The sequence below is a fragment of the Ctenopharyngodon idella genome, chromosome 13 (genome assembly GCF_019924925.1).
Source record: "Ctenopharyngodon idella isolate HZGC_01 chromosome 13, HZGC01, whole genome shotgun sequence".
NCBI classification, from domain to species: Eukaryota; Metazoa; Chordata; class Actinopteri; order Cypriniformes; family Xenocyprididae; genus Ctenopharyngodon; species Ctenopharyngodon idella.
This window is the reverse complement of record NC_067232.1, coordinates 34,326,852-34,351,450: the sequence shown is the minus strand read 5'-3', so window position 1 is coordinate 34,351,450 and position 24,599 is coordinate 34,326,852. Positions and strand designations below refer to the sequence as shown.

Here is a 24,599-nt window from a genome sequence, read left to right as displayed (position 1 = left end):
CAAATTTTTTAACGCTAGTGTATAGGCCTACATATTAGACATAATGTACTTGAACTGTTGGAAAAAATTCATTTTTTAAAGATTTATCTCCCCCTCTGAATATTATGCATGGACAGGGTTTTAAATGGGTGGTAATAAAATTACAATTACATCCAAAAAGTATTTTAGATTACCTAAGTGATTACTTTGAATTTTAAACTGCCCGCCGTTCTTCAGAAAAATCCTCCAGGTCCTGCACATTCTCAAGTTTTTCAGCATCTTCAGCATATTTGACACCTTTCCAACAATGACTGAATGATTTTGAGATCCTTCTTTTCACACTAAGGACAATTGAGTGACTCGTACACAACTATTATAAAAGGTGAAAACATTTACTGATGCTCAAGAAGGAAAAAATGCTTTAAGAGCAGGGGTGTAAACTTTGAACTGGATGATGATGATGTGTAAATTTTGTTTACTATTTTGTTTAAAGATCATTATTTTTTTCATTTAGAACTGCCTCTCAGAAGCTAATACTTCCATGTTTCCCAGAAGTCAAACTAATTACAATTTATCCTGTTCATGCAACTCAAAAAAGTTTACACACCCCAGCTCTTAATGCATTGTGTTGCATCAGTAACTTTTTTTAAAGGTTGTCTGCATTCTTTCCCTCAAGAATTACTGTGGAAAACTGATGTTGTTAAAAAATAATATGCAGTGGAAAACCAAGTCCTATGTTTGGTGGACCCTTTGTGTTATATACTCCAAAATATTCTAAAGTATTTAGATTAAGTTACAAAACTTGTGTAATCTAACGAAATACGTACAAATTACTTTTTAAAGCATGTATTTTGTAATCTTTAGTAAAATACATTTTAAAAGCAGTCTTCCCAACCCTTCATGCAGTTTGTATAATTTACAAATAATAATAATAATTATCTAGACCGCATTCACAATTCCTAATTTTCCAATGACTGTTTTTGATTTTTCCTATTTTATTTGGGAGACTATAAACAAAACGATGCTATATCACTGCGTTTGATTGGTCGAGCTTGGCTTGACGTCATGTCCTGTGAGTGTGGACCAATGGCGGCACAGGAAACGACCACAGACAGCGTTGTTCCCGTGTAATGAATACGCTCCCATTCATATTTTCTCTCAGCAGGGAGATTTTTGTTGGATGTGCATTTACTTGTTGCAGGGATAATCGCTATCCCGCAACCGGGATAATAAGGACTCGACTCCGACGCAGAAACAGCGGTTAAGCGTCGTTATGTATCGCGGTTCTAGGCCGCACAGAGGCGGCTATCATCCTCCGCCGTCTCGCGGTTTCGGGCCTCGTCCTGGACCAGGCCATCCTTCCGACCGGGGTCCCCATGCACCTCCGGATCCGTACCGCCGCCCGTCCCCGCGGAGGAGATATTCACCTGGAGCAAGAGATCCGCCTGATGAATATAGAGGAGGGCGACCACAAAGAGGCTATGGGGTATGAAGTAAACTCAACAACACTGCTGCATAAAACACTGCAGTGCAGTGATGCAGTGATGCACTGTGGTAGTGCCTAGTTTTATACTGACAACACATAAAAAAAATGTTATATCATGTTCCGTGGAGTACCATGTAAATACCATAGAAAGCTTGTGAAAATAGTAATAAAGTACTATCGTAGTGCCATCTCATTCTAACACCTACTTGTTACGTTGTTACGTGCACTGATAAAATGTACGTTGGTGCCATGGTTTTATAGACAGATGATGAAATTGTTTCTGAGGCATATAAACACTATCGTGCATCTATATCAGGGGTGTCCAATCTTGCTCCTGGAGGGCCACCATCCTGCAGAGTTCAGCAACAACCCCAACTAAACACTTGAACCAGCTAATCGAGGTCTACTACACATACTAGAAACTTCCAGTCAGGTGTGTTGAGGCAAGTTGGAGCCTAACTTTGCAGGACAGTGGCCCTCCAGGACCGAGTTTGGACACCTCTGATCTATATGTTATTATTAATCCACCATGATATTGCCATCTGATGTCAGTAGTGTGCCATGGTAAAACTGCATGCGTGCCTTGCTTCTTGTCAGTAGTCAGATCCTACCATTTATTTAATAATTATGTCCAGTAGGGCTGGGTATCGATACAGATGTCCCGATTCGATTTACAAAATTTTCGATTCGATCCATTGAATTCAATGATTCAACGTTCACTGGTCCCACCACAAAAAAAAGTAATAAATGAATAAAATGGTAATTGTTTTTGACCCATGTATCCTTGTATTGTAATAAATAAGGTTATGACACCAAAGTACCAGTGAAATTTAACAATTTTTGATTCTGATTTCGATACCCCAACTAAAACTACTAATATAAAGTTCAAAGATTATTAAAGACAAGTGAGCAGTCATTAATAAAAAAGAACAAATAATCAAACTACAAGAAATATCACAAATAAATTTAAATACAATAGAACAAAGATACAGGTTTCAGGTAGGTCTTACAGTAGTTTTCAGGTACAGAAATTAAATAATCAAATGTAAAATAACACTTCATATAATCTTCACTATAAATTAAAGATTAATCTTAATTTATTCAGTGAAGAGCAGTGAGTGATTTCTTTGTCTTTTGTTGTTTGATTACATTATAAACACAGACAGCAGCAGGTTTATTAGGCTTCTGTCACTTTAAGACTAATGCACAGATCCAATATACTGATACACGTTTTATTTCTCTACTGTTCATGTTCACTTAAGCCATAACTGACTGATGTTTACTAGGATATTCTCCAAGATGGATACATTTGTGTGAATTTGTCCATTCAAGTGCAAGGAGACGTGAAAGAGAATTCATTTTATTATTTGCACATTGTCTAAAGCCTGATTTATACTTTCACCTGGCTCCACATTGCGAGCCTCAACTGACGAGGCATTTATACTTGACGCGCGTGCCGTTGTAGTTTTCTTTGAAACAACAACTCTGAGTAATAGTCCTTTAAACCATCAGGAATCATTGGTGAGAAGTAGTTGGGTACACACGTGACAAACTTTGTTTGTTTTAGTACATTTCACCAAAACCACACTATGAAAGAATTGTGTAAAACACAATAAATCTTGAGATTATTACTTGTGCCATTAGAACAAAATATATGGATATGAGAACAACTAAATTTAACAACGATCTTATAAACATTTTCATTTAATTTAGTGAACATTTTTATCAAACATGGACCTTTATTTTCATTAAAAGGGCTTATTTCTGCGATTGTAGGCTCATTTTGTAATGCTCATGTGCAAATTGAGTGCTGGTACAGCCGTACATGCTTGGCCAGATTCGCTTAAAAAAAAAAAGAAAAAAAAGAAAAAAAGTTGTGCATCTTCAGAAGTGGAGCCACACGGAAAGTTACAAAAAAGCCATGTACATCGCCGCGCACACCCAAGGGAACTTACGGGCACGTAGAGTATAAATCAGCCTTGAGACGGTCAACTTTCTGTGTGCGCTGCACACAAGTTCTTTCACGTCTTCTTGCGCTTGAATGATCAAATTGGCAAGGCTTAAATGCATGCAAATGATAAACTTCAGTGACCATGCAGCACTGGCCCCATTGGGACACTGACAGTTCCTTCATCTTTCATGCTGAAATGCACTCCTGCACCTGCAATGTTAAGCACTGAATGAATGACAGGGTCCCCGCTAGGTAAATAAGAGGATGACATCTAGTGGAGAAGACTAGTAATAAGATGAATGGCAATCAGTTATTATGTTCAGTCTTTGCAGAAATAAAAACGGAAATGTGGCTTTTGAGAATCTATATCACATCGAGCACATTTAAAAAAAAAAAACGATTAATTGAAAAATCAATTTTTTCACCCAGCCCTAATGTGTTTTTTTTGTTAATTTGATTTATTCCATGAATGAGTTATGTTATATTTTTCCTAAACAGAGGTACAGTCCATCACCTCCTCGTGGTGGCCTCCCTGTTGATCACAGTCTGGTCATAACTGTGGGCAATGAGCTGACCCATCCATCAGGCTATAAAGGGACAGATGCTCCCTATGTCCGGTAAGTTATAGAACAATATATTCACTGTTAAGACTGGAATAAACTACATGACTGTAAAAATTCTAAATCGATTTTTTAAAATACTAGGCATTTGCTGACTTTAAATCTGGGCATTGTACACTAAATGACAGTACACTAAAAAAGAATCACAAGCTAAAAGACTTGCATTCATTATTTACAAGCTAAAATAAACCTGTGCTCTTCATACACTAGTATCCAATCAAGTCAGACTGGCTATTATATGTACTCTGGCTTCTGGCAACTAATGTTGTCTCCTCAAGAAAACAAATAGGGAAAAAAAAACCTGGGCAAAAGTCATGTAGTGTATTCCAACCTTTATTTGCCCCATTTTGAGAATGAAAACTATGTCGATTTAATAGAAGTGTTTGAAATCTACCAACAAGGTCATTAATGGATATTGCACTTTTTTTTTTTTTTGTCATATATTTATAAATAATATAGCAATAAAATGTAATTTCAGCAGGTCTCATTAGCAATTAAATTGTATGTTATGTTTATTTTCCTTATATGGGCCATTAGAACACTATCAGGCATACAAATTGAGAAGTTTTTGATGAAAGTCTTTTTGTTCCCATCATGCTAGAATGGCAGCATTCTTTGATGCAGTGTAAACTCTAGTGCAAGGTTTGGCAACTCAGGCCCTCAAGATCCATTTTCCTGCAGAGTTTAGCTCCAATCCTAAAAAAAAAAAAAAAAAAAAAAAGAAAAAACACACCTGAACAAGCTAATGAAGGTCTTCGGGTCTTACTAGAAAGCTACAGGCAGGTGAGTTTGATCAGGGTTGGAGCTAAACTTGCAGGAAAGTAGATCTAGAGGGCCAGAGTTGCCCACCCCTGCCCTAACTTGAGCCCAAAGACTCACTAGATATGAAATTGTTTGCCTTTTTACTTCAGTTGCCTTTTATAATGTGATGATTTCTGTTGACAGAGATTATGGTGCTGGAGATTCACACTATAATAAGCCCTATTACTCTCCAAGGAGGTCAAGCCATGATGGACACAGCGATAGGGGTTCGAGGAGGCGCAGTGTTAGTCGTGGCAGGAGCAGGGGGCGGAGTCGCAGTCCTGGCTATGCACGCAGCAAAAGTCGACCGCGCAGCCGGAGCAGGAGTCGGAGCTACAGTCGTGGCAGGAGTCCCGAACGAGCGAAGAGCCGAGCACGTAGCAAGAGCAGAGCACGTAGCAAGAGCAGAACCCGTGGGAGGAGCTACAGTAGAAGTAGAAGTCGAAGCAGAAGCGGAAGTCGAAGTCGCAAACAGAGTAGGGCCAGGAGCAGGGCAAGGAGCAAGAGCCGGCCACGGAGCCGCAGCCGTAGCCGAGAAAGGAGTCGAAGCAGGGGGAGAAGCAGAGGAAGGAGTCGTGCTAGGAGCCGCAGTGTCAGTCGTAGTGGTAGCAGTAGTAGCAGCGGCTCCAGTAGGAGTCGACACAGCAGTGTCAACAGGAGAGTCAAACCAGGTAATTTTAGGGAGCGGGAGGAGGACTTTACTGAGCTTGAGAAGGCTCGGCGACGCAAGGAAATTCAGGATATGCTTGTGAAGCCGGCAAAGTCTATTTTGAAGAAAAGAATGGATTCCTCCGAGACTGATTCTCCCCTGCTAGTGCAGGTAACTACTTCTTGGTAAATTATTATTTGACATTGAAAATGTACAGCTCACACTCAAGTCTAAAGCTGTTATGGTTTAATATTAATTCTTCACATCAGGTATGACAGTTTTAACTTAAGAGACTTAGGCCTGGTTTCACAGACAGGGTTTAGGCTAAGCCAGGATTAGGCCTTATTTCAATTAGGGTATTTAACAGGGGTTTTTCCTACATTGAAAAGCCTTATTTGATCAGTTACTGTGAGTTGTTTATGAGGGATGCAGATGATTGCTGCACTTGTGATAGGGCGCATGTTAACTGACGGAGAGAATGAGCAGAGAGCTCCTCCCTCGTGCGCACAATCTCTCTCTGTCTTCAAACTAAGCTCTGTCTTTGCACTCTCTCTCTCGTACATATTAATCTAAATCATCTGTCACGATGCTAAAAGTTCCGAAGACCGAATCCATGTTTGGTGCATTCGGAGAATTTTTTTTGTGAATAGTGCTCAAAAGAACATCACTTCATCTTCTCTGACAGGCGCCCCCCCACATACAGCTGACATAAACCACACTTTCAAAAGACGAAAAAAAATCCTATCCAGTGAAGTGTTCTCTGTGTTCACAAATCTTTTGCGATGTCCTAATAACAGCCACGATTCACACGCAACACGTCCACTAATGTCCGGTTCATGACTTAATGACTCATTTTAACCAATTCATTTTATTGAATGGTTAAAACAACTGATCTTTCCAACACTGAACTCACGAGACGTCACGTCTGAATCGATGTATAACAAATAATTTATTCAGAACACCTCTGAAATGTGTGCTTACCCCATTTAGCAAAAGTGGCTAGTAATATTTAGCCTTAATAATCCACAGTATTTTCAGGTTATTTATATGACAATGTGTAGCTATAAAATCAGTTAGTTTACACTGGAGTGAGGTGAAACCAGAACACAGCAAGATGTTGTTAGCTAGGTGCATTCAATTGTATATGGTAGAAATTTAGACTATTGGTTAAATTAACTTTTTAATGCTACTTTTTAATACTGATTATCAATTAGTATTGTATATAACAAAATAATTTTCTGGTCTAGCAAAGAAGCATCTTCTCTTGCAAAGCTATGAAATCACAGATTTTTTTTTTTTTTTTTTTTTTTTTTTTTTGCAAAGAGGGCAAGAAAGGATTACAGTGAGAGTGGCAGGTAATTTATTGTCTGTATTGGGCTCGCAGATCACAAGGTTAGGGTACTTTTTGCTGTTTGTGTGGATGACCATGTCTGTCAACCACCACCGAAGACCATTTTTGACCCAGGGAAAAACCCTGTTTAAGTAGCTTTTATAAACATATCCTAGAAAAAAACATTACTGGTGTGCATCTTGAGACAAAACAATGGCACTGACATATTTTAAGAAATGTTAGTATAAGTTGCTTTCAGTTAAAACGGCTCAAACATACACTTAAGGGCCTGTTTACACCTGGTCACTTCATGCGTTTCCTCTGATTGGATAGCTATCCGATCGTGAAATGACCAGGTCTAAATACCCTCTGAAACGCATTCGAAACGGATATAAATCCGATCGCTAAAACCACTTCAGGAGGTGGTCTGATATTCATTCCAGTCAAAACTGAACAGGTGTAAATGCATCTGGTTGTTGAAACCACATATGTAAATTTAACTCCTCCCAAAAATACTAAAAAATAGATGTGTGAGCACGTGTTATAGGCTAAATAACATGTTATAGCCAGATATGACAGCGCTACTGCAGCACACATCTATTCAGCAACACAACGCGCAAACTGAAAGTAAGTTGCAGGCGCTCAAAACACAATCATCTTCATTAAAAATAAAAATGAGACTCAATGATCTTACCAGTGCTGTGGTCACGCTCTCTCCTATTGCGGTCTTTGATTTTGAAATTAGCTGATGATCAATAAAATGCAGCTCATATTTGTTGCTTTTGGTGACGTGAACTCTATGAAATCTGTAGCATATAGCGCGGGAATTGAAGATCGGATTTATATCCATTTTGTGGAGACACATTTATGTGGCCAAGTGTAAATGCAATCGTTTTTATAAATCAGATAGCTATCCGATCAGAGAAAACGCATGAAGTGACCAGGTGTAAACAGGCCCTTAGTCTGGGACTAGCTTTAGCCTCGTCTGTGAAACTGGGGGTTAAAGGGTTAGTTCACCCAAAAATGAAAATTCTGTCATCAATTACTCACCCTTGTGTTGTCCCAAACCTGTAAGATTTTCATTCACTTGAGCTTTCTGTTTATCATAACTAATATGTGCATTGATGAATGTTCATATGTGAATAAAAGCCTAAATTAAATCTGTTCATCATATAAAGCAATTGTGTCTCTTCAGAAAATTTGGACTAAACCGCTCAATTCATATGGATTAGTTTTATGATCTCTTTATGAACTTTTTGAAGCATCAATGTTGTGTAACTGTTAGTGGAGGGACAGAAATCGCTCTGATTTTATTAAAAATATCTTCATGTTCCGAAGATGAACGAAAGTCTTACAGGTTTGGAACGGCATGAGGGTGAGTAAATGATGACAGACTTTTATGACATGCAGTATGAAAACTGGAAATCCATTGGAGAATTGTTTTTAATTATTTAAGTGAGCGGATATTTAAATGATGGCAAAGATAATCTAAATGTTAAAACAAGAATGAGTATGAACAATTAAAGACCGATATGGTACGGTCCCAATATATTGTGGAATATTCTGTTGTTGACCTGAAAGAGAAAACAATTTATGCTAATGAAAGCAATAGCAAGTGTGCGCTGCATTTTAATCTGTAGTTTGACGTGTTTCGTTGAGTGTGTTTGGTCTTTAGTTGGCCTGCAGACTTGAGTGGTGGTCACACTACACTTTTCATTGCATTCACTTCCAATTATACATATGTGGATGCGGGAGACAGGAAACACTGCCTTACAAATTTAAAGTTTGGTGAACTGCCCTGCAAATTTGTATCACGTGTAGACGTGTGACCAATAAAAGATTGATTCGTCACAGCTTGACCTCTTAGCTGAATTAAAAGAAAGCAAACTGTAAATCTGCAGGATTGCAGTAAAGTGGAGTTCATTGCTTATATTTTGTTTTGGATCTATGTTGACTTGTTTTTAAAAAAGCCGCAGACTGTGACATGTCTGTAGAAAGTGTGACTGTGGCTTTAGTTGACATTGAGTTGGCTTTACTCTTTGAAAGTAAAGAAAGGTTTAATGATAATGCTAGTGTGCCTAAAACATGTTTAACCAATGTATTTCAGAATAGTGATTCCCCTCGAAATCAAGACGGTGGTCTTTCACATGAGGCAGAACAGCTTCTCTGTGCACTTTCCAAAACCATGGATCCAGACATGTTTGCATCCATGCTGGGGAAAAGCTCTGATGGTAATGTTCTCGAAGAGCTGATTGGCAAGCTCCAGACAGCCAGAGAGGGTGGAAGTGACTTGCACCTCCCTCACAAGAGAGGAAGACATGAGAGGTCAGACCTCACAGAGTTAATTGGAATGATAGCACAGGTACCTCAGAATGTAAAAAAGAGTCTTACAGATATTGAAGATGAAGAGAAATTTCTCTATGGAGACGAAGAGGGTGATGAGGTGACACCTGCTAAGGAAGTTCCAGCAGATTCCAGCTTTCCAGACTCAAGTTTTCCACAGTCTTGTGAAATTCAGAGAAGAGAACATGGCACTGCACCATACTCTTTTGGCCATACTGCAGAAAATGTGACGAGCCATTCACAGAGAGATGGCAGGCAGACAGACAGGCATCGTTCCTCGGCCACACCTGAGGTACATGCCAAGGCAGAACCTGATGACTTCCTACCTGGAGTTGGGCCACAGGATGTTGAGGTGAGGAAGGAGGTAGAGGAATATGAAAAGATACAAGATTTGCTGAAAACAATTGGCCTAGACCTGGGTGTGGCTGAAATAAGCAAGATGGCCGCTAGGACGCAAGAGCGCCTCCACGGTAACGCCCCTGCGAAGAAGACGCCTGCTTGTCGGCAGTCGGATAGAAAGCACCGGAGTCATAGCAGGAGTTACAGCAGCAGTAGCAGCAGCAGCAGGACCTCCAGTCGGAGCCGGAGCAGCAGCCGAAGTAGAAGCAGAGGAAGCCGAAGTACGAGTTTCGATCGCACTTCAAGACATGGCAGGAAAAAGCAGTCCTCCCCAGAAAAAAGATCTCCACGCTCACAAAGTCAGAACAAGAAAGAGGCTCAACCTGGTGTCACAGAAAGCAGGTGGCCTACGACACCCACTGTGGGTCCTGGGACACAGACATATCCTTCCCAACCCAGCCTCTCGGCACATCCCGTGCCGCCTTACCCACCTCCACGTGGAGTAATGCCACCTGACTTCCCTCCATGCGGTTACGATCCATATGGCAATTATGTTCCATATATGCCCCCGGGATGGCCGATGTACCCACCTCCAGGTATGCAAGTACCTCCTCCCAATCCACTGGATCCCTACAGCCTATCTAACTTTGAGCGACCTTTTCTTAATGCGGTTAAAACTGTGGCAAGTGAGAGTAAAACCGACGATAAAAAAGGTTAGTGACCTTCAAAATTAATCATTCTCAAGGGGTTGCTTGAATGAGTAGTTAACAGAAAAATTCATATTCTCCCATTATGTACTCACCTTCATGTCATTCCAAACTGTATGTTGTTCAAGACTTTTTCTTGACAGTGCGAGTAAATGATGTTAGAGGTCGCACTTGTGCGAACACACGTTGCCCAACTGATAAAAGCCTAATAATCCAATTGTAATCGGACTAGTAGCACAATCAGAATAAAAAAGTCACATGTAACCATGTCAGTCGGAATGAATTGGCCAGATCTGATTAAAATTTCATTCGGATTGTAAGAGGTGATCCAATCGAGAGGACATGTAAACACTTGATTGGATTGAAAACCGAAACTGGCCAGTACTGTACGTGCAATGATTTAGAAATAGTGTAATGACTTGTGATGTGTGGAATGAGCTGTTCTTCCTGTTGAGTAAAGTGTCATAAATCCTGTACAACCAGAATGACATGATGGTGAGTAAATGATGAGAGATTTTTGGGTGATTTAGACTTGGGGCATTACAGTTAAACTAACATGATTTGATGATCCTTTCAGCACCTTCTAAATTGGATGCTGTGGCCTCTAAAGCGATCATCACTGGCATTCAAAGGAAAGAAATGGAAGATAAGAATACCGCCAGCGAAAAACAAAAGGTAATTCCATGAAATTTGAAGGAACTATTGCATTTGTATGGTTGGGAGAACCTGTTTTTTTTTTTTTTTTTTTTTTTTTTTTGGACTCTCTTTGATCAGAAGTAGAATTGGTAAATACCTCATGATTCACATCTTTGTTTTTGCTGATGAATAAATTTAAGGTCCAAATAAAATTCTATCTTAGGTCACAGAAGAGCTTGAAAAGCTAAAAAAAGAAAAAGTAATGCGAATGAAGAGAAAAGAAAATCTTTTAAAGGATGTGGAGACATTGAGAAAGCAGCAAGGTATTTCCCTCTAAGTGCAAAATGGAAGTGTTTTCTTTATAATATGTAAGGGCATGTTGTATTATACAGTGTTTGTTTTGATCCTTTAGGGGAGCTTCTTCGAAAGAAGCGAAGGGAGAAGGATGGACACAAGGACCCTCTCCTCATTGAGCTCGGTCAGCTCCAAGAGGATGCAATGGCCCAAATCTCTAAATTGCGTGCTGAACAGAGAGAGGCAGATCAAAAACATGAAGAGCTGGTCAAAGTGGCACTTATTCTTGGGATAGACTACAAAGACTCGAAGATGTCTGGTGACCATGAGCAGCAGCCCCCTCAGAGTAAGAGGGAGTCGACCAGAAGCCCAGAGAAATCAGGGGCCAAAACCAGCACCTCATACACTAAGGTAGAGTTGCTAATTCTGTTACAGGAAAGGTACTTGCACTTAATTGGCTTTTCATAGTCAAGTATTATGGTGTGTTCAAGTCATGTCGGAAAGATCGTATTTATGAGTTGAATGCACATGAACGCCACCACAAAGTTGTAAATGCAAGTGGGAAGCTCTGGATTTTATTTGAGCCCCGATCTTTGAGTTGGGGCGTGTCGGTAAGAAACAAGGCTGGATACCACAATTGTTATATATTATATAACAGTATAATATGTAACGATAAAGTTTACAGTGGCTCATAAACACGTCTTCCCAATCTCAACTTGTAAATACGAATTTCCTAGGTTTGAACGCACCATTAGAGTGCCACTTCAAAAATGATCTCAAGTGGCATTGATTCCACAAAACATTTAATAACAATTTTTAAAGGGATAGTTCACCCCAAAATGACAATTTACTCACCCTCAAGTTGTTTCAAATCTGAGTGAGTTTCTTTCTTCTGTTGAACAAAAAAGATATTTTAAAGAATGTTGGTAACCAGACAGTTGACGGTAGCCATTTTTTCCTAGAAAGAAAGGAAGAAATTCACTCAGATTTGGAACAACTTGAGGGTAAGTGATAACAATTTTCATTTTTAGGTGAAGTATCCCTTTAAGTGAATAATGTGCATTCAGTAAATTTTTCCTCAATAAAAAGTTTTACCGCTAAAGCCGTGGTTCCATCTCTGGTCCTGGAGTACCCCCAACACTGCACATTTTTGATGTCTCTCTTATCTAACACACATTTGATGTCTTGGAGTCTTTACTAACGAGCTGATGAGTTCAATCAGGTGTGTTTGATTAGGGAGACATCTAAGGGGCTGTTTACAGGACACCATTTTTAACTAAAAACAGAAAACTTTATATGCGTTTTGGCCGTCAATTTACACGACAGTAGCGTTTTGGGGTCCTGAAAATGCAAACTTTTGATCTCTGAAAACGTGGATGTGTGAAAACGGTGACAACATGAACATGCCAGTTATGTGTTTGGTCTATAGGCATGCGCATTTGGCGCGAGTGTTCTGTAAAAGAATGCGTATGTGCGCAGGCTCGTATCGTAGTCTTTCTTTTACAAAGTCACATCGCAAACTTTTCAGGACAAGTACCACCTTTCGTCAAATCGAACCATCCAAATGGCACGTAGTCACTGGGCATTGGGTAAATATTTTTAATTGCAAGGTTAAGGACTGTGAGCAACATGCCATATTTTGATATGATATTCCTATAGTTAGGATTAATCATACTGCATCCCTTTGCAGATCTGTGGAAAGAACCTGAGAAGTAACATTTAAAAATTACGCCACAGTAACTTTTAGAAAGGATTACAATATGCACATACTGACATGCAATTTGTATCAAAGCTTGCCTTCACTTTTAGTACATAAATGCTTACTTTGAGAGTAAAAAAAATAACATGCTGCCATTTTATTGCTTTTTATAGCACAGAATAAAATGTGCACATACCAGAATGCAGCCTGAGAGTGGTCAACACCATACCAATTTGCATCCCGCCTATGCATTGGAGCCCTAGATGCACAAAGCTGTTAAAATTGTATATGACTACAGATGACTGTCAGGACAATGTCAGAGGATTTAGTGCGCAACAGATCCTGAGCGTCATTGACAAATATCTTATCATGTAAAATGTGTGGTCCATTCCGCCGCTCCCTATACACAGAGTACTTGTGATTGCAAATTCAAAAGTGAAAGTAAAAAGCGATTTCAATACCCCCGCATATTGATAGTGGCTCCCTGATGCCTACAAATTATAATTACCCAACTATATAATTGCGAACACAAGCATTGAAATATTTTTTTTTTTTCCTCCCATCCCATATTTTTTACCTGTCACCATGTCCCTTGAGACGCTCCGCATAATGTGTCATTTCCTTTCTGAACAAAGTATTCGGCTTCGGGGCACATCTCTGGTTTAAGTATAGTAAATTTCCATAGTTGTGTACCACCCGAGGCACTTTGTGTACCCCTGGTGGTATCACAGCGTACAGTTAAGTTTGATAATCACAGTTTGATAACCACTGTTTTAGTCCTTACGGTACAGTAATTTACCTGGATCATATCTGCGATCATATCTATTCTAAAAGCCATTTCAAAGGCTTTTATATATGATATAAAAGCCATTTCATTAATTTTAGAATAGTCAATTAAAGGGGGGGTATCACACACAGTGATCTCATGTTAATCTCATGTTAATCTTGAGTACATATAGAGCAACAATGCATCCTTCATATCTCCGAAAAGTCTTTAGTTTTGTTATATTTATAAAAGATAAATACGCTAAACCGAGTCTTTCTGAAAAAAGCCGTGATCCTGGAGGCGTGTCTGCAGTCAGTGCTGTGGATGGAGCTAAAGAGTCACGAGCGCACGCAGCTTCTGCGTAGAGATCTCATGCTAGCTGCGACATCTTTATAAATAAAAAGGGAACAAAAACGTTCGTCTTGTTTAAATTATATGCACTTGCTCGCCGATTGCCAACAGAACACAGACATCTGATGCAGCTTTACTCACCACCCGCGATCTGCACATCCAGCGCCGAACTGGGACTTGTTTACAAAGTATTCGTCACCGAAATCCCGGGAACAAACAAACATACGTGCACAACTCCGTTGCTGCCCCGGAAAAACAAACTTCATCCACTGTTCTCTTAACGCTGGGTTCTTTGGGAAGCTGAAAAAGGTAATCTTTCCCTCACAACCAAAAACAAACTCCTTTGGTGACAGGAGCTGCATCTCATTTCGGAGGCTGCGTCCTCCCGAGGTCGCATTTGAAGGCTGAATACTTCAAGGATGTCATATTTAAGAAAAGTAACCATAATAAAATTGACTGATATTCATTGTGAGGTGTAAAATACTGTAATTTCTTACTTGCATTGCAATCTAATGGTTATTTTTCTTAAATGAGACTGCCTCGATGATGTATACAGCCTTCAAAGGGTGCAGCCCCTGAATTGGGACACAGCCATTGTTGAAAAATCTCTCTGCTTCTGTATCCCTAACGAAATGCGTTGATGGGCGTGCTCTTGTTCTAGGTGATGTGTGTGCGCATGCTTATCAGGGTGAAGTGCCTATACAAGGAATTCCGCTCTCTTTTGACATCATACAGGACACACTCGAAAAAACTCTCTGAATCCTTTACCGAAACCGGAAGTAGTGGATTTGGCACAGAAATACTCAGTCATACGTCCAACTGCTTGAAACTTTGGCCATGTTTAGCATGAGAATGCAACTCTTAACCTTGTAAAGAAGTCAGAATGCATGAAATAGCATTACACCCCCCCTTTAAATTCAAGTAGTTAACCCATGGGTAACTTCTCCCCGACTGGAAACAGATGGCCTATTTTGCAAAGGTAAGTGTCCTATGACAAACTTTAATGATTGACAATTAGGATTTGATGTTATATTCATTTATATGAAAAGCTTCTGCTCATTTTTTTTAAACTTAGGTACCTCAAGAGTATTTGATTCATTTCTTTCTTTATTTTATTGCTTGCTTAGTGACTTTTACTTATGCATTTTTTTTTGTACTGCCTAAACTAATCTAGGTAGCCTCCTCAAAATCAAGAGCCTCTCCTGAAAAACCCAAGTCATCTCCTCCGTCGAGCAGCCATACCCTGGACACTGCTGCCGAGCAGTTTGAGTACTACGATGCAGGAAACCACTGGTGTAAAAACTGCAATGTTACCAGTGGTTCAATGTTTGATTATTTCATGCATTTGCACAGCAAAACCCATAGAAAGGTATGTGTGCTGACACATATATAATGAGATGTTTTGTTTGTTTGATTGTGAATGGTGTGTTTATTTCTGCCAGTTGCATCTCTGCTTCAGTCATCCATTGTTTTGCTCTCCTATAGACTCTAGACCCTTATGACAGACCTTGGGCAAAGTCAGAGGGTGAAAAGAAACAACCAGCTGGAAAGAGGACTTCAAAGCCAGCCAAAGGTAACGTCTTCATAAAATGTCATTGTTAGTCATAAAACACTAAGCTAAAGAGATGCATTTGATTCAACATGTGCACCTTTTAAGGAAATGAAATCATTAAGTGGAATCTAAGGATCAGTGAACCACAATCGTTAAGTTCTGCATGATTCCTTTCCCTAATGGGTGCCATGTTTATTGCAGTGATACAAACTCTAGTTTTCTTGCAGTGTGCCTCATCATTGGAACAGAGCATGGGTAAATTACCAGCCATCAAAAATCATTACACACTATTGGTAAATGTTTAATTCTTGCTGTATTCCCTCTTCTAGGCTCTGAGTTCTTGATCCCTGTGAGGGGATTCTTCTGCCAGTTATGTGAAGAGTTTTTTGGTGATCCCATTTGTGCTGAGGCCCATGTCACCTGCCATTCTCACAATGAGAGATACAAGGTAACTATCACATATGATATTCATAATAGCTTTGAATAGGGTTGGGATATGACCGCAAATTGTTAATTTGTTTGACCAGATGTGATTGCCTCATGTGTGTTTGATTTTGTCAACAGACAAAAATGTATGAAAATCCCCTCTATGAACAAAGGAGGAACCTGGACCGTCAGGCTGGCTTAGAGAGCCAAAAGACTTCAGAGCACAAACGAAAACGTGAAGATGACGATCAGGATATTAAGAAATCCAAACACAGCAAAGGAGGAAAAATGTCAAGTAATGAAGTGGAGACAAAAGCACAGTACAGCAAGGAAGAGGATTACAAGAATATCAAAGAGAATGAAAATAAACTCAAGGAGAAATACAAAAAAGAGGATCTAGATAAACTGAAATACAAGGAGGATGATGAGAGATTTAAAATGAAAGAGGAAGAGAGAGCTAGGTATAAAAAAGATGATGATGAGCGAAACCGGTTCAAGAAAGAAGAGGAATACACATATAGGTACAGGAAGGAAGAAGGGGAGAGATCTAGGTATGAAGAAGACAGGTTTAGAAACAGAGATGATGATGAACATTATCGATATAGAGAAGAGGATGACAGATATAGATTTAGAAAGGATGACGATAGGGGCCGATATGGCAGGGAGGAGGATAAGAGATACAAATACAGTCGGGAGGCGGAGGAGAAGTCGTCAAAATTTAAAAATGAGGACTGGGGGAAGTGGCCGAAATCCAAATGGGACGAGGACCAAGAAAGTAACGGTAAATATGAAAAAAAGGAAGATAAAACGCCGCACCAGAAGGGCAAGGCTGGTTATTTAAAAGATGATGAGGAGAGCACGGGGAAGTTCAATGCTAAAGATGTCAAAGCAGAGCCAAAGAAAGCCAGCGAGCTTCCTAAAGTCTTATGTGGCCCAAGCCCTGCACTGCTTGCTAAACTTCGCAAAAAGAACGATGAAGCTGCTGGTCGGCCTGGCTTTGGGAAGTTCGGTCGAAAAAAGCCACAGAAGACAGCACTGGAGAAGGAGGCAGAGAAGATGGCAGCACAATTCCTAAAGGAAGACGAAGAGGTGCCTACTGAAATAGAAGAAAACAAGGATGCTGACCTAGATCCTTTTTCCAAGTCTATAGCTGCTGCAAAATCCATTGCTATCAAATTGTCAGGAAAGGTTGTGCTTCCTCCCTCTTGTGAATGGTTAGCATACAACGAAAATAAAATTAATCCAAATTTACCACCTCCCCCATCTCCTATGGTCATTAGGAAGTCTTTTACTAGTGTGCAAAATAAACCAACACCACCTGCTGCTAGTGACAAATCTGCTGTACCTGTAGCAGGAACACAGAAGGGCCCAGCGTTGTCAGCAGACCTCATATCCAAGGCATTTAGTGGAGAAGAGGTGCAATTAAAACACACAAAGCCCTCCGCAAGCTCTGTAGATATCTTCAACGTATCCGTACCACTTCCAACTCCCATTGCAGCACCACAAGTGGTAAATGCTGCCCAGATGAAACCTGTTACTCCCAGTGAATGTGTTGTTACTCTCGAGTCCGATGTGGCTGCTCCCGGAGTGCCTGAGGAGGAGCAGAAGCTCACTGTAATCCTTCGTCCTCCTCCTCAGTTTCCTTCTAATGCCAGAGACCCATCCCCCAAAATGGTAAAGCCAAAGACCACTCTTGCCGCAGGAAAAGCAAAAGATTTGTATGACATTTTTTACAGTAGCAGTGCTGCTGTTAAATCCTCTGTCAGTGCCAGTGTTTGTGACAAACAAGACTCTGGATTTACACCTCCAGTCAGTGACTCAAGCTGTAAAGAGTCCAAAAAAGACAAAGGCACTAGTGATGTTGCCCGGAGCAAAGAACCCCCCAAGAACGAGCACTCAGAAGTTGCCCTGAAAGTGGAACCCTCCAAGTACGTGGATTCAAGAACTGCTGAGAGAGAAGAACACCCCAAGAATGAGGACTCAGAAGTTGCCCAAAGAGATAAACCCTCTAAGATCGAGGACTCAGAAGTTGCCCAGAGCGGACAATCCCCCAACAGGTCCTCAAGAGTTGCCCAGATTGAAGAACCCCTCAAGTACGAGGACTCAGAAGTTGTCCAGAGTGAAGAACCCTCCAAGAATGAGGACTCAGAAGTTGCCCAGAGCAAAGAACCCCCAAAGAACGAGGACTCAGAAGTTGCCCAGAGCAAAGAACCCCCCAACAGGTCCTCAAGAGGAACCCAGAGCAAAGAATCCTCAGAGAGTGAGGACTCGGAAGTTGCCCAGAGTGCAGAACCCCCCAACAGGTTCCCAGTTGCCCAGAGCAAAGTATCTCCCAAAAACGAAGACTCGAAGGTTGCACAGTGCGAAGAATCTCCCGTGAATGTGGATTCAAAATTTGAACAAGCATTTGAGGATGCAGTCTTAAACCCTGACATTCAAAATGAAGACAACACAAAAGAGGAAGGTCTTGATGATCAACAAGTTCTTAAATCTATTGAAATCTCTTTGGGGGATGTAACTGTGATGGAAGTTAATAGTGTGGACACAATACAGACAAATAATGAAGAGGAAAACCCTCTTGAATCTGAGGAACCCATGACATTCTCCCCCCTTCCTGGTTCTTTTACTGAACAACTGAACTTGGACACATTTGAATTCAGTTTTGAGCCTTTGTAAAGGACCTTCCAAGAGTAGGTTTAGGGATGTATATGTTACCTCTGAATGTAAATAAGTGATTTTCAAGTATTCTTTGTAATTGCTTGATCCAGTTAGAATGTTTCATGTCTATTCTTAACCTTTTGGCAGGTAATGCCAGTGAAAGCGTGGACTGAAAAGCATTCATTCTGAAGTGGGTGCTGGGGAAGGAATCCCTCTAAGAGAATGAAAACTTTCAACAAGTAATGAAACCTATATATGTGTAATAGTTTCGCTATCTTGTCAAAAGCACCTGGTTTTGAGCTACTTGTTTCCGTATTTTGTTTCCAGCAGAAATCATTCCTTTTTCCCCCAAAGGTAATGTAAAACATAATGAATATGATGTGTATTAAACATCTCAACTCTAAATCCATTTCCTCTTTTCGTTCCATTTAAATCAATGAAGATATTTTAATACAGGAGCCACAAAGATCCAGGCTCAGAGAAGAGAATTGGTGTGGAGTTCATGCTTCAAGGACATGCATTCACAACTTTGGCCAGAAAATGTCAAGCTTGGCCTCCATAGTTTTTATTACCCTGTGCTGTGTATTGATGGCTTTTCTTTCCAGTTTCAGTTTTTTTAAAGAACAAATGTTGTGTTACAATGTTCACATTAGTACAATGCTACTTTAGTATATAGTTGGTGTAATTGCACAAGTTCTGTGCTAGCTCAAATAAATCACAGCAATCCTTTCTGTCTTTGCTTCTTATTAATATGCTTATTGCTGCTGTTAGACTTGTGCATTCTTTTTTTAAACTTGTGCGCACATTGGGCCTTGTTCATGAAACAGGAGAATGGATGTGTAAATGGTTCATAAAACTGTTCTAAGGTCATTTTCCACATTTAATGAAACGGTTTGCATAGGCATGGTTTTATGAATGTTACACACATAAATCCATTCTGCTCCTGTTTTATGAATGAGGCACATTGTGCTGTTTTTAGTTATTTGCATGTGCACCAAATATAAATGCTAGTTTTTATTAAATATGTAACACTAATATGCTGCAGCTGCTTTTGTTGAACATATTGAACATGAGATTACTGAACTTGTATTTGTAATTGTGCAGTGTTGCATACAAAGTTTTTCAGATATTAATGAATACTGAAAGGAATCATTAAACCTGAAGATTAATAAAGTATTTAGGAATATCACTGTTGAAATAGGGATTTCTAGAGATATAGGTTGACTTGTTTACATTGTGTTTTAATGACAGTAATATTACAGTTGACACCTGCTGCCAGGGAGGAACTATAACAGCAAAAAATGAAGCTGCTGCTTACTATGGAGGTAAGTGTTTTGCTTTGAATGGTTTTGGTCATTTAATGTGCATTAATCGATGATTTATGTACATTGGGGAAACTTATTCTTAGAATAGGTACAATAGCCCATTCAAAAGGATAGTTCACCCAAAAATGAAAACTAATTTAATCACTATACTACAGTTCTACATCACTAACTTTCTTCTGTGAAATACAAGAGATGCAACACTGATTGTCAGTGGACCCCAGCTTTCAAAATGTTTTGTGTTCCATAGAAGAAACCCATACAGGTTTGAAAAGACAGTGTAAATTATTATTATTATTATTATTTTTTCATTTGTACGTGAGCTATCCTTTAACAGTATTCGCTAACAAATAGTAATATGTGAAATAGTTAACAGGTACAACACTTAAGTTTGGGACCCCAACAATTTATGAAAATTGTTTTCTGTGTTTCAAATAAATGCTTGTGAATGAAATCATGTTTCTGTTTTTTTGTAGTTGAACTCTAAATTGAATGTGAAATGTGTCGAATTGGTTTTGAGGAATAGGCTATATCACCAATAGATGGCACTAGATGTCTGTATGGACATTTTTGATGGAATCTTGAAAAATATAAAGTATTTTGAATGTGTAAGATGCATTTTTATATACTTATAAATACTGCTTTTATATATGACTTTAAGAAAGATTTAAAAACAGATCTAGTTATAGATATGAAACTATAAGCCATCATATGAAATAAGGATGAAGATGTGTATAGCTTGTTCTAAGCTAAGTAGAGTTACATTTCTTTAGAAAAGAAGATCCAAATGATTTAGTGAAGTGAACTATCAGTTTAACCCTTTGTTTATAAGAAAATTGCTGTGGAATGTCCTCTATGCAGTTAAGGGACATTTTAATGAATGAAACATTATGCTAGTAAATTATAGTACAAGCCTATCTGATGACAATTACTCTCAAGCTGAACCAGATGACCTCAACTGTATCAAAATTCACAAATAAAAACTTACAAAGGGTTCAGCTCTTCTGCCCTATACAACCAAAATACCCTCTGGATGACCCTGTTCTGACACGTTAACGGTCAATGTCACCAGCACAAGCCTCCCTCCCACGATCAGTTCCTCTTGTGACAATCTGCACCTCCACGCCAGATAAGTCGTCAACAACAGCTGTAGTCCCCTTCCTCGTCGCAGCCAGGACCCCGTTTGGGAAACTCAAGACCGTCTGGTTCGAGGAGCGGCCAATAGAAAAATTCCGCTGTGCTGTTGCTAGCTAGTTCCTTGCTTTGTCAACCAATCAGTTCGTTGCTGGGGAAGGGAGGGCGCGGGAGCTGGAGGTAACAGTGTGCGCGAGAGCCCGAGTGCAAGGGAAGCCTTATCACGGAGGCACGGCTAAAGACAACATTTGCAAAATGCCGAATAAAACTAAAAAAGAGAAGGTAAAGTACAGATTACAATCATAACACATGTCTAATTAATGCGTACGAGAATTCCGTTTACAACAATTATGCAGTATTTACTGGCGTTGTTTTTTGTGAGTGAAGGCCGCGCTAGCCCGCTAAAAGGGCGCATTTGTGCCTGCATATCTTAAGTCAAAACACTGACAGTTACATGTTCACAAGAATTTTTAAATAACGAGAAAGCGTTTTCTTTAGCTCATCGTGACGTGTATTTAAAATATGACTCGTGTATGTTTGGGGGAATGCTCTTCGATAGCTGTTTTACCCGGCGTTTGCTTTACAGATCAGTTTTCTATAGTGAGATTATGATCGGCCGTTAATATGTGAATAGAGGCGTATTAGTTGACAGATTGCAGCATAAGCTGGACACGCAAACATGTCTCCTGCATGAGTCAATGTTTCAGTTGACAAGCTGTGGATGGGCTGTGGGCATCGTTATATAAACGCTCGATATATAAGTGGACAAGTTTGGCACTATGTATATGATGCTGGACAGTGTGAACTGAAATCATTTATCTTTCCCAGAATGGCAGTCAATGTTTTGTGCATGTCATTGCCTGATTCAAAATGTAGTTCCAGTTGGGCTTCTGGGTGCCACCACCTGTCATACCAGCCCTGCAGCATGACCTGCCCATGATTTGGCTTGCACGCAGACCATCCCCATTTAGAAATAATAAAATGGGGCTTTAAGATTGGTCAAAATCAGAAGGAGCTGCATTTATGACTCATATGTTCATTTATTGGTGCTTTTTGTGGTCATTACAGGAACCAACCAAATCTGCAAAAAGCAGCACAAAAAACAGTAACGCCGGTGGCGGGAAGGATGCTGGAACGGAAAATTCAGAAGAGGTAAACATGACAGTAGTATTAAAAACATATCAGGTCTAAAAACGATTGCTCCTACTGTGTTTGTAGGGCTGCCTAGTGGTCTTGGCACAAAAATCTGCTTGCTAAGTGTTGTAGCTGGGCTTTTTCATTTCTCAGGGCACAAGATAACTAAAATTCAAATTTTAGTGACTTATACGAGGCAGCGTACATTTTGCGTAGTAATATGTGAAGTAATCACTGCACTTCCTGTTGATTCTGATTGTATTTTGCAACCTAGATGATGTTTATTCTGTATGTTTCATACAGAAGTTTTTCCAATAGCACGTTTGACTTGTTACACTGGAATAGGTTAGTGCATACTTTTATGCTGAGGATAGGTCATGCCCTTGCTATCTACCTTTCTTCCAGACAACCCCTATTTATTGAAGTGTCTCTTTAAGCGGTGTTTTATTCTTCTACAAAAAGCAATGCAAATCCAATCTCAAAATGAGTCTAGACTGTAGGCCTGTCTGTATGTTATTAAATCTAATCGCAGTAGCTTAAAATATATTTTTCTGTCTCCAAGTTGTTCTTAATTTTGTGATAGGAGTATGGATCAAGTAAATGGCAAGATACTGTATTGCTTCAACTGCACATTGCACAAAATTTGAACATTCAATTGCAGTTGCCCCAAATCAATCAATTTCATAATATATATATATATATGTATGTATATATGCACCGATATGAAAGTTTTGGCCGATATCGATAACCAATAATTCTTTATATTTGAAATCCGATAACCGATATGTTGGCCGATAAGTCTAAATAAAAAAAAATGTATAAACTTTTTGAGAGCCTGATTATAAAAACAAAAGTCACACCATTAAAAGCCATGTCCCAAGCACACAATTATTATGTTCTTATTATAATATTATGTATATTGCGTAAGTATTTTTCTTTTTGAAGTGATTTCAATCATATTTCAAGCAATTGAAAACCATAATGGCGGACAGTGCGCATCTGAAGCGTCTCAGCTGAAGAAAATAATCCATTATCGGCTTTAATACATCAGCCAAATTTTCTTATCGGGTCGATAACGATAACATTAAAAATGAACACATACTGGCTGATATATCGTGCATCCCTAATAAATACATTGTCTACATTAATATTTCTACATAATGTGCCTGCATGTTCATAGAAAAGTTTATAAAAATGCTTTATTTCTTTAATCGACTGATTAGTGTCCTGCTCAGTTAATGTGTTAATGTTTCAGGCAAGTAGACTTGCATACTCTGTTTACTGCAGAGTTGCCTTTTGAATTTTGAGTTATTGTTGCTGTGGCGTCCGTATCCAGTCAGACTTGTTCTTTAGACCCTATCAAAAGAAGCATTCATTGTGATGAGGGAAAGGTTTTTTGCATCAGTAGTGATTTGCTAGATAATTACGTTTGTATGCATTTAGGTATTGAGTTGTATCCCTCGAAGTGTGCGGTTGTATCGACATAATAGCTTGTCTCTGTAAACCCTCTTGGTACTGAAATATATCATTGTTGTTCAAAGTGATACTGACTGCTGGACCTGGAATCAACTGGCAGAGAGTGTGACGTAGCAGCGGGTGAAGTTTATTGATTTGGTCTATTTTAAGTCAGGCTCAGTCATGCAACCCCTGTGACTGAGGCCAGCTCTGCAATGCTATGGGCAGGCCTCAACATGTGTTTCACAGCGGCAGTCTATTCACACACACACACACACACATACCGCTTGTTGCTTGGACAGTGTCTCTTTTTTCTTCATTAAAATCGTTCAGTGCGTAAAGCATTTTTCCATGAGGTCAGTCATAATTGTTTTGGAAACGCCATACACTTACATGTTGCTCATTTAGCAATTTCTGCAGCTATCTGAACTGCTTCAGCCATGGTGTTAGTAATACATTGTGGTTTAGCTTTGATTCTGTGTTCCTATAAACAAGAGATAAGCTTTGTTTTTGTAATCAATGCCCTTCTGATCAAAAGCCTTGTGCACACTGTGTGATTTTTGCTGCCTGAGACTAATTTCAAGGATTGTGAAATATTTATTTTGTCGTAGGGCAAAATTGGCAGTCTTGGATATCTTGGTGTGACATTCTCACTGGCAGCCGATTAATTGCCTTTGCAATTATTCTTAGCCTCACAAGAAGTTCAGGCAGTGTCAGAAATATTGTATTAGCTAAGATTTATATCACATAGTCATAAAAGATGGATGTTGTTGCACAGTCTGCCTTGGCTTTTACACAAAATCTCACTGGGATCATATCGTACAGCTTGACAAGCAACGGTCGTAAAGGACAGAAAAATTGCACAGTTTTGTTTTGGGGAGAGTCCCACTGCTGTAATACTGTAGTTCTCACCTATGGTCGAAATGGTTTCTGTGACGCTCATCTTGCATTGAAGACACATATTTAT

At 39.5% G+C, this 24,599-nt stretch overlaps 2 protein-coding genes across 15 annotated transcripts in view; both read left to right on the top strand.

Moving 5' to 3' along the window:
• Positions 1-1,038: 1,038 nt before the first annotated feature.
• Positions 1,039-19,318, top strand: znf318 (zinc finger protein 318). Of its 13 annotated transcripts, XR_007933061.1 has the most exons (14): positions 1,042-1,465; positions 3,915-4,033; positions 4,982-5,657; positions 8,924-10,211; positions 10,783-10,880; positions 11,065-11,164; positions 11,254-11,546; positions 15,126-15,320; positions 15,437-15,524; positions 15,833-15,951; positions 16,068-18,619; positions 18,735-18,826; positions 18,918-18,941; positions 19,044-19,318. XR_007933061.1 is itself a non-coding variant. In XM_051915980.1 (12 exons), exons 1-12 carry the CDS (start codon positions 1,253-1,255, stop codon positions 18,603-18,605), a joined length of 5,646 nt encoding a protein of 1,881 aa, XP_051771940.1. In that variant the 5' UTR covers positions 1,042-1,252; the 3' UTR covers positions 18,606-19,318. The 13 variants fall into 13 exon arrangements, 7 of the variants coding, with proteins under 7 accessions (XP_051771941.1, XP_051771943.1, XP_051771944.1 ...); XR_007933060.1 differs by having other exon boundaries at positions 18,918-19,318; XR_007933059.1 differs by having other exon boundaries at positions 16,068-18,826.
• Positions 19,319-21,011: 1,693 nt separating this feature from the next.
• Positions 21,012-24,599, top strand: part of ppp2r5d (protein phosphatase 2, regulatory subunit B', delta) — a 47,285-nt gene continuing 43,697 nt past the window's right edge. Inside the window, exons 1-2 of one of the 2 annotated variants that reach the window (XM_051915985.1) lie at positions 21,012-21,325; positions 22,112-22,195. In XM_051915985.1, coding sequence (XP_051771945.1) covers positions 21,299-21,325; positions 22,112-22,195 — 111 coding nt within the window. In that variant the 5' untranslated portion in view covers positions 21,012-21,298. The remainder of the gene's footprint in view (positions 21,326-22,111; positions 22,196-24,599) is intronic. The other variant, XM_051915986.1, reaches the window with a different exon arrangement.

What these genes read in the sequence shown, in the direction of transcription:
- znf318 (XM_051915979.1), top strand. Translation starts at nt 1,253, where the DNA reads ATGTATCGCGGTTCTAGGCCGCACAGAGGCGGCTATCATCCTCCGCCG. An exon ending in GACCACAAAGAGGCTATGGG is followed by an intron (nt 1,466 to 3,914) that starts GTATGAAGTAAA and finishes TTTCCTAAACAG; the next exon opens with AGGTACAGTCCATCACCTCC. An exon ending in GACTTCAAAGCCAGCCAAAG is followed by an intron (nt 15,525 to 15,832) that starts GTAACGTCTTCA and finishes TCCCTCTTCTAG; the next exon opens with GCTCTGAGTTCTTGATCCCT.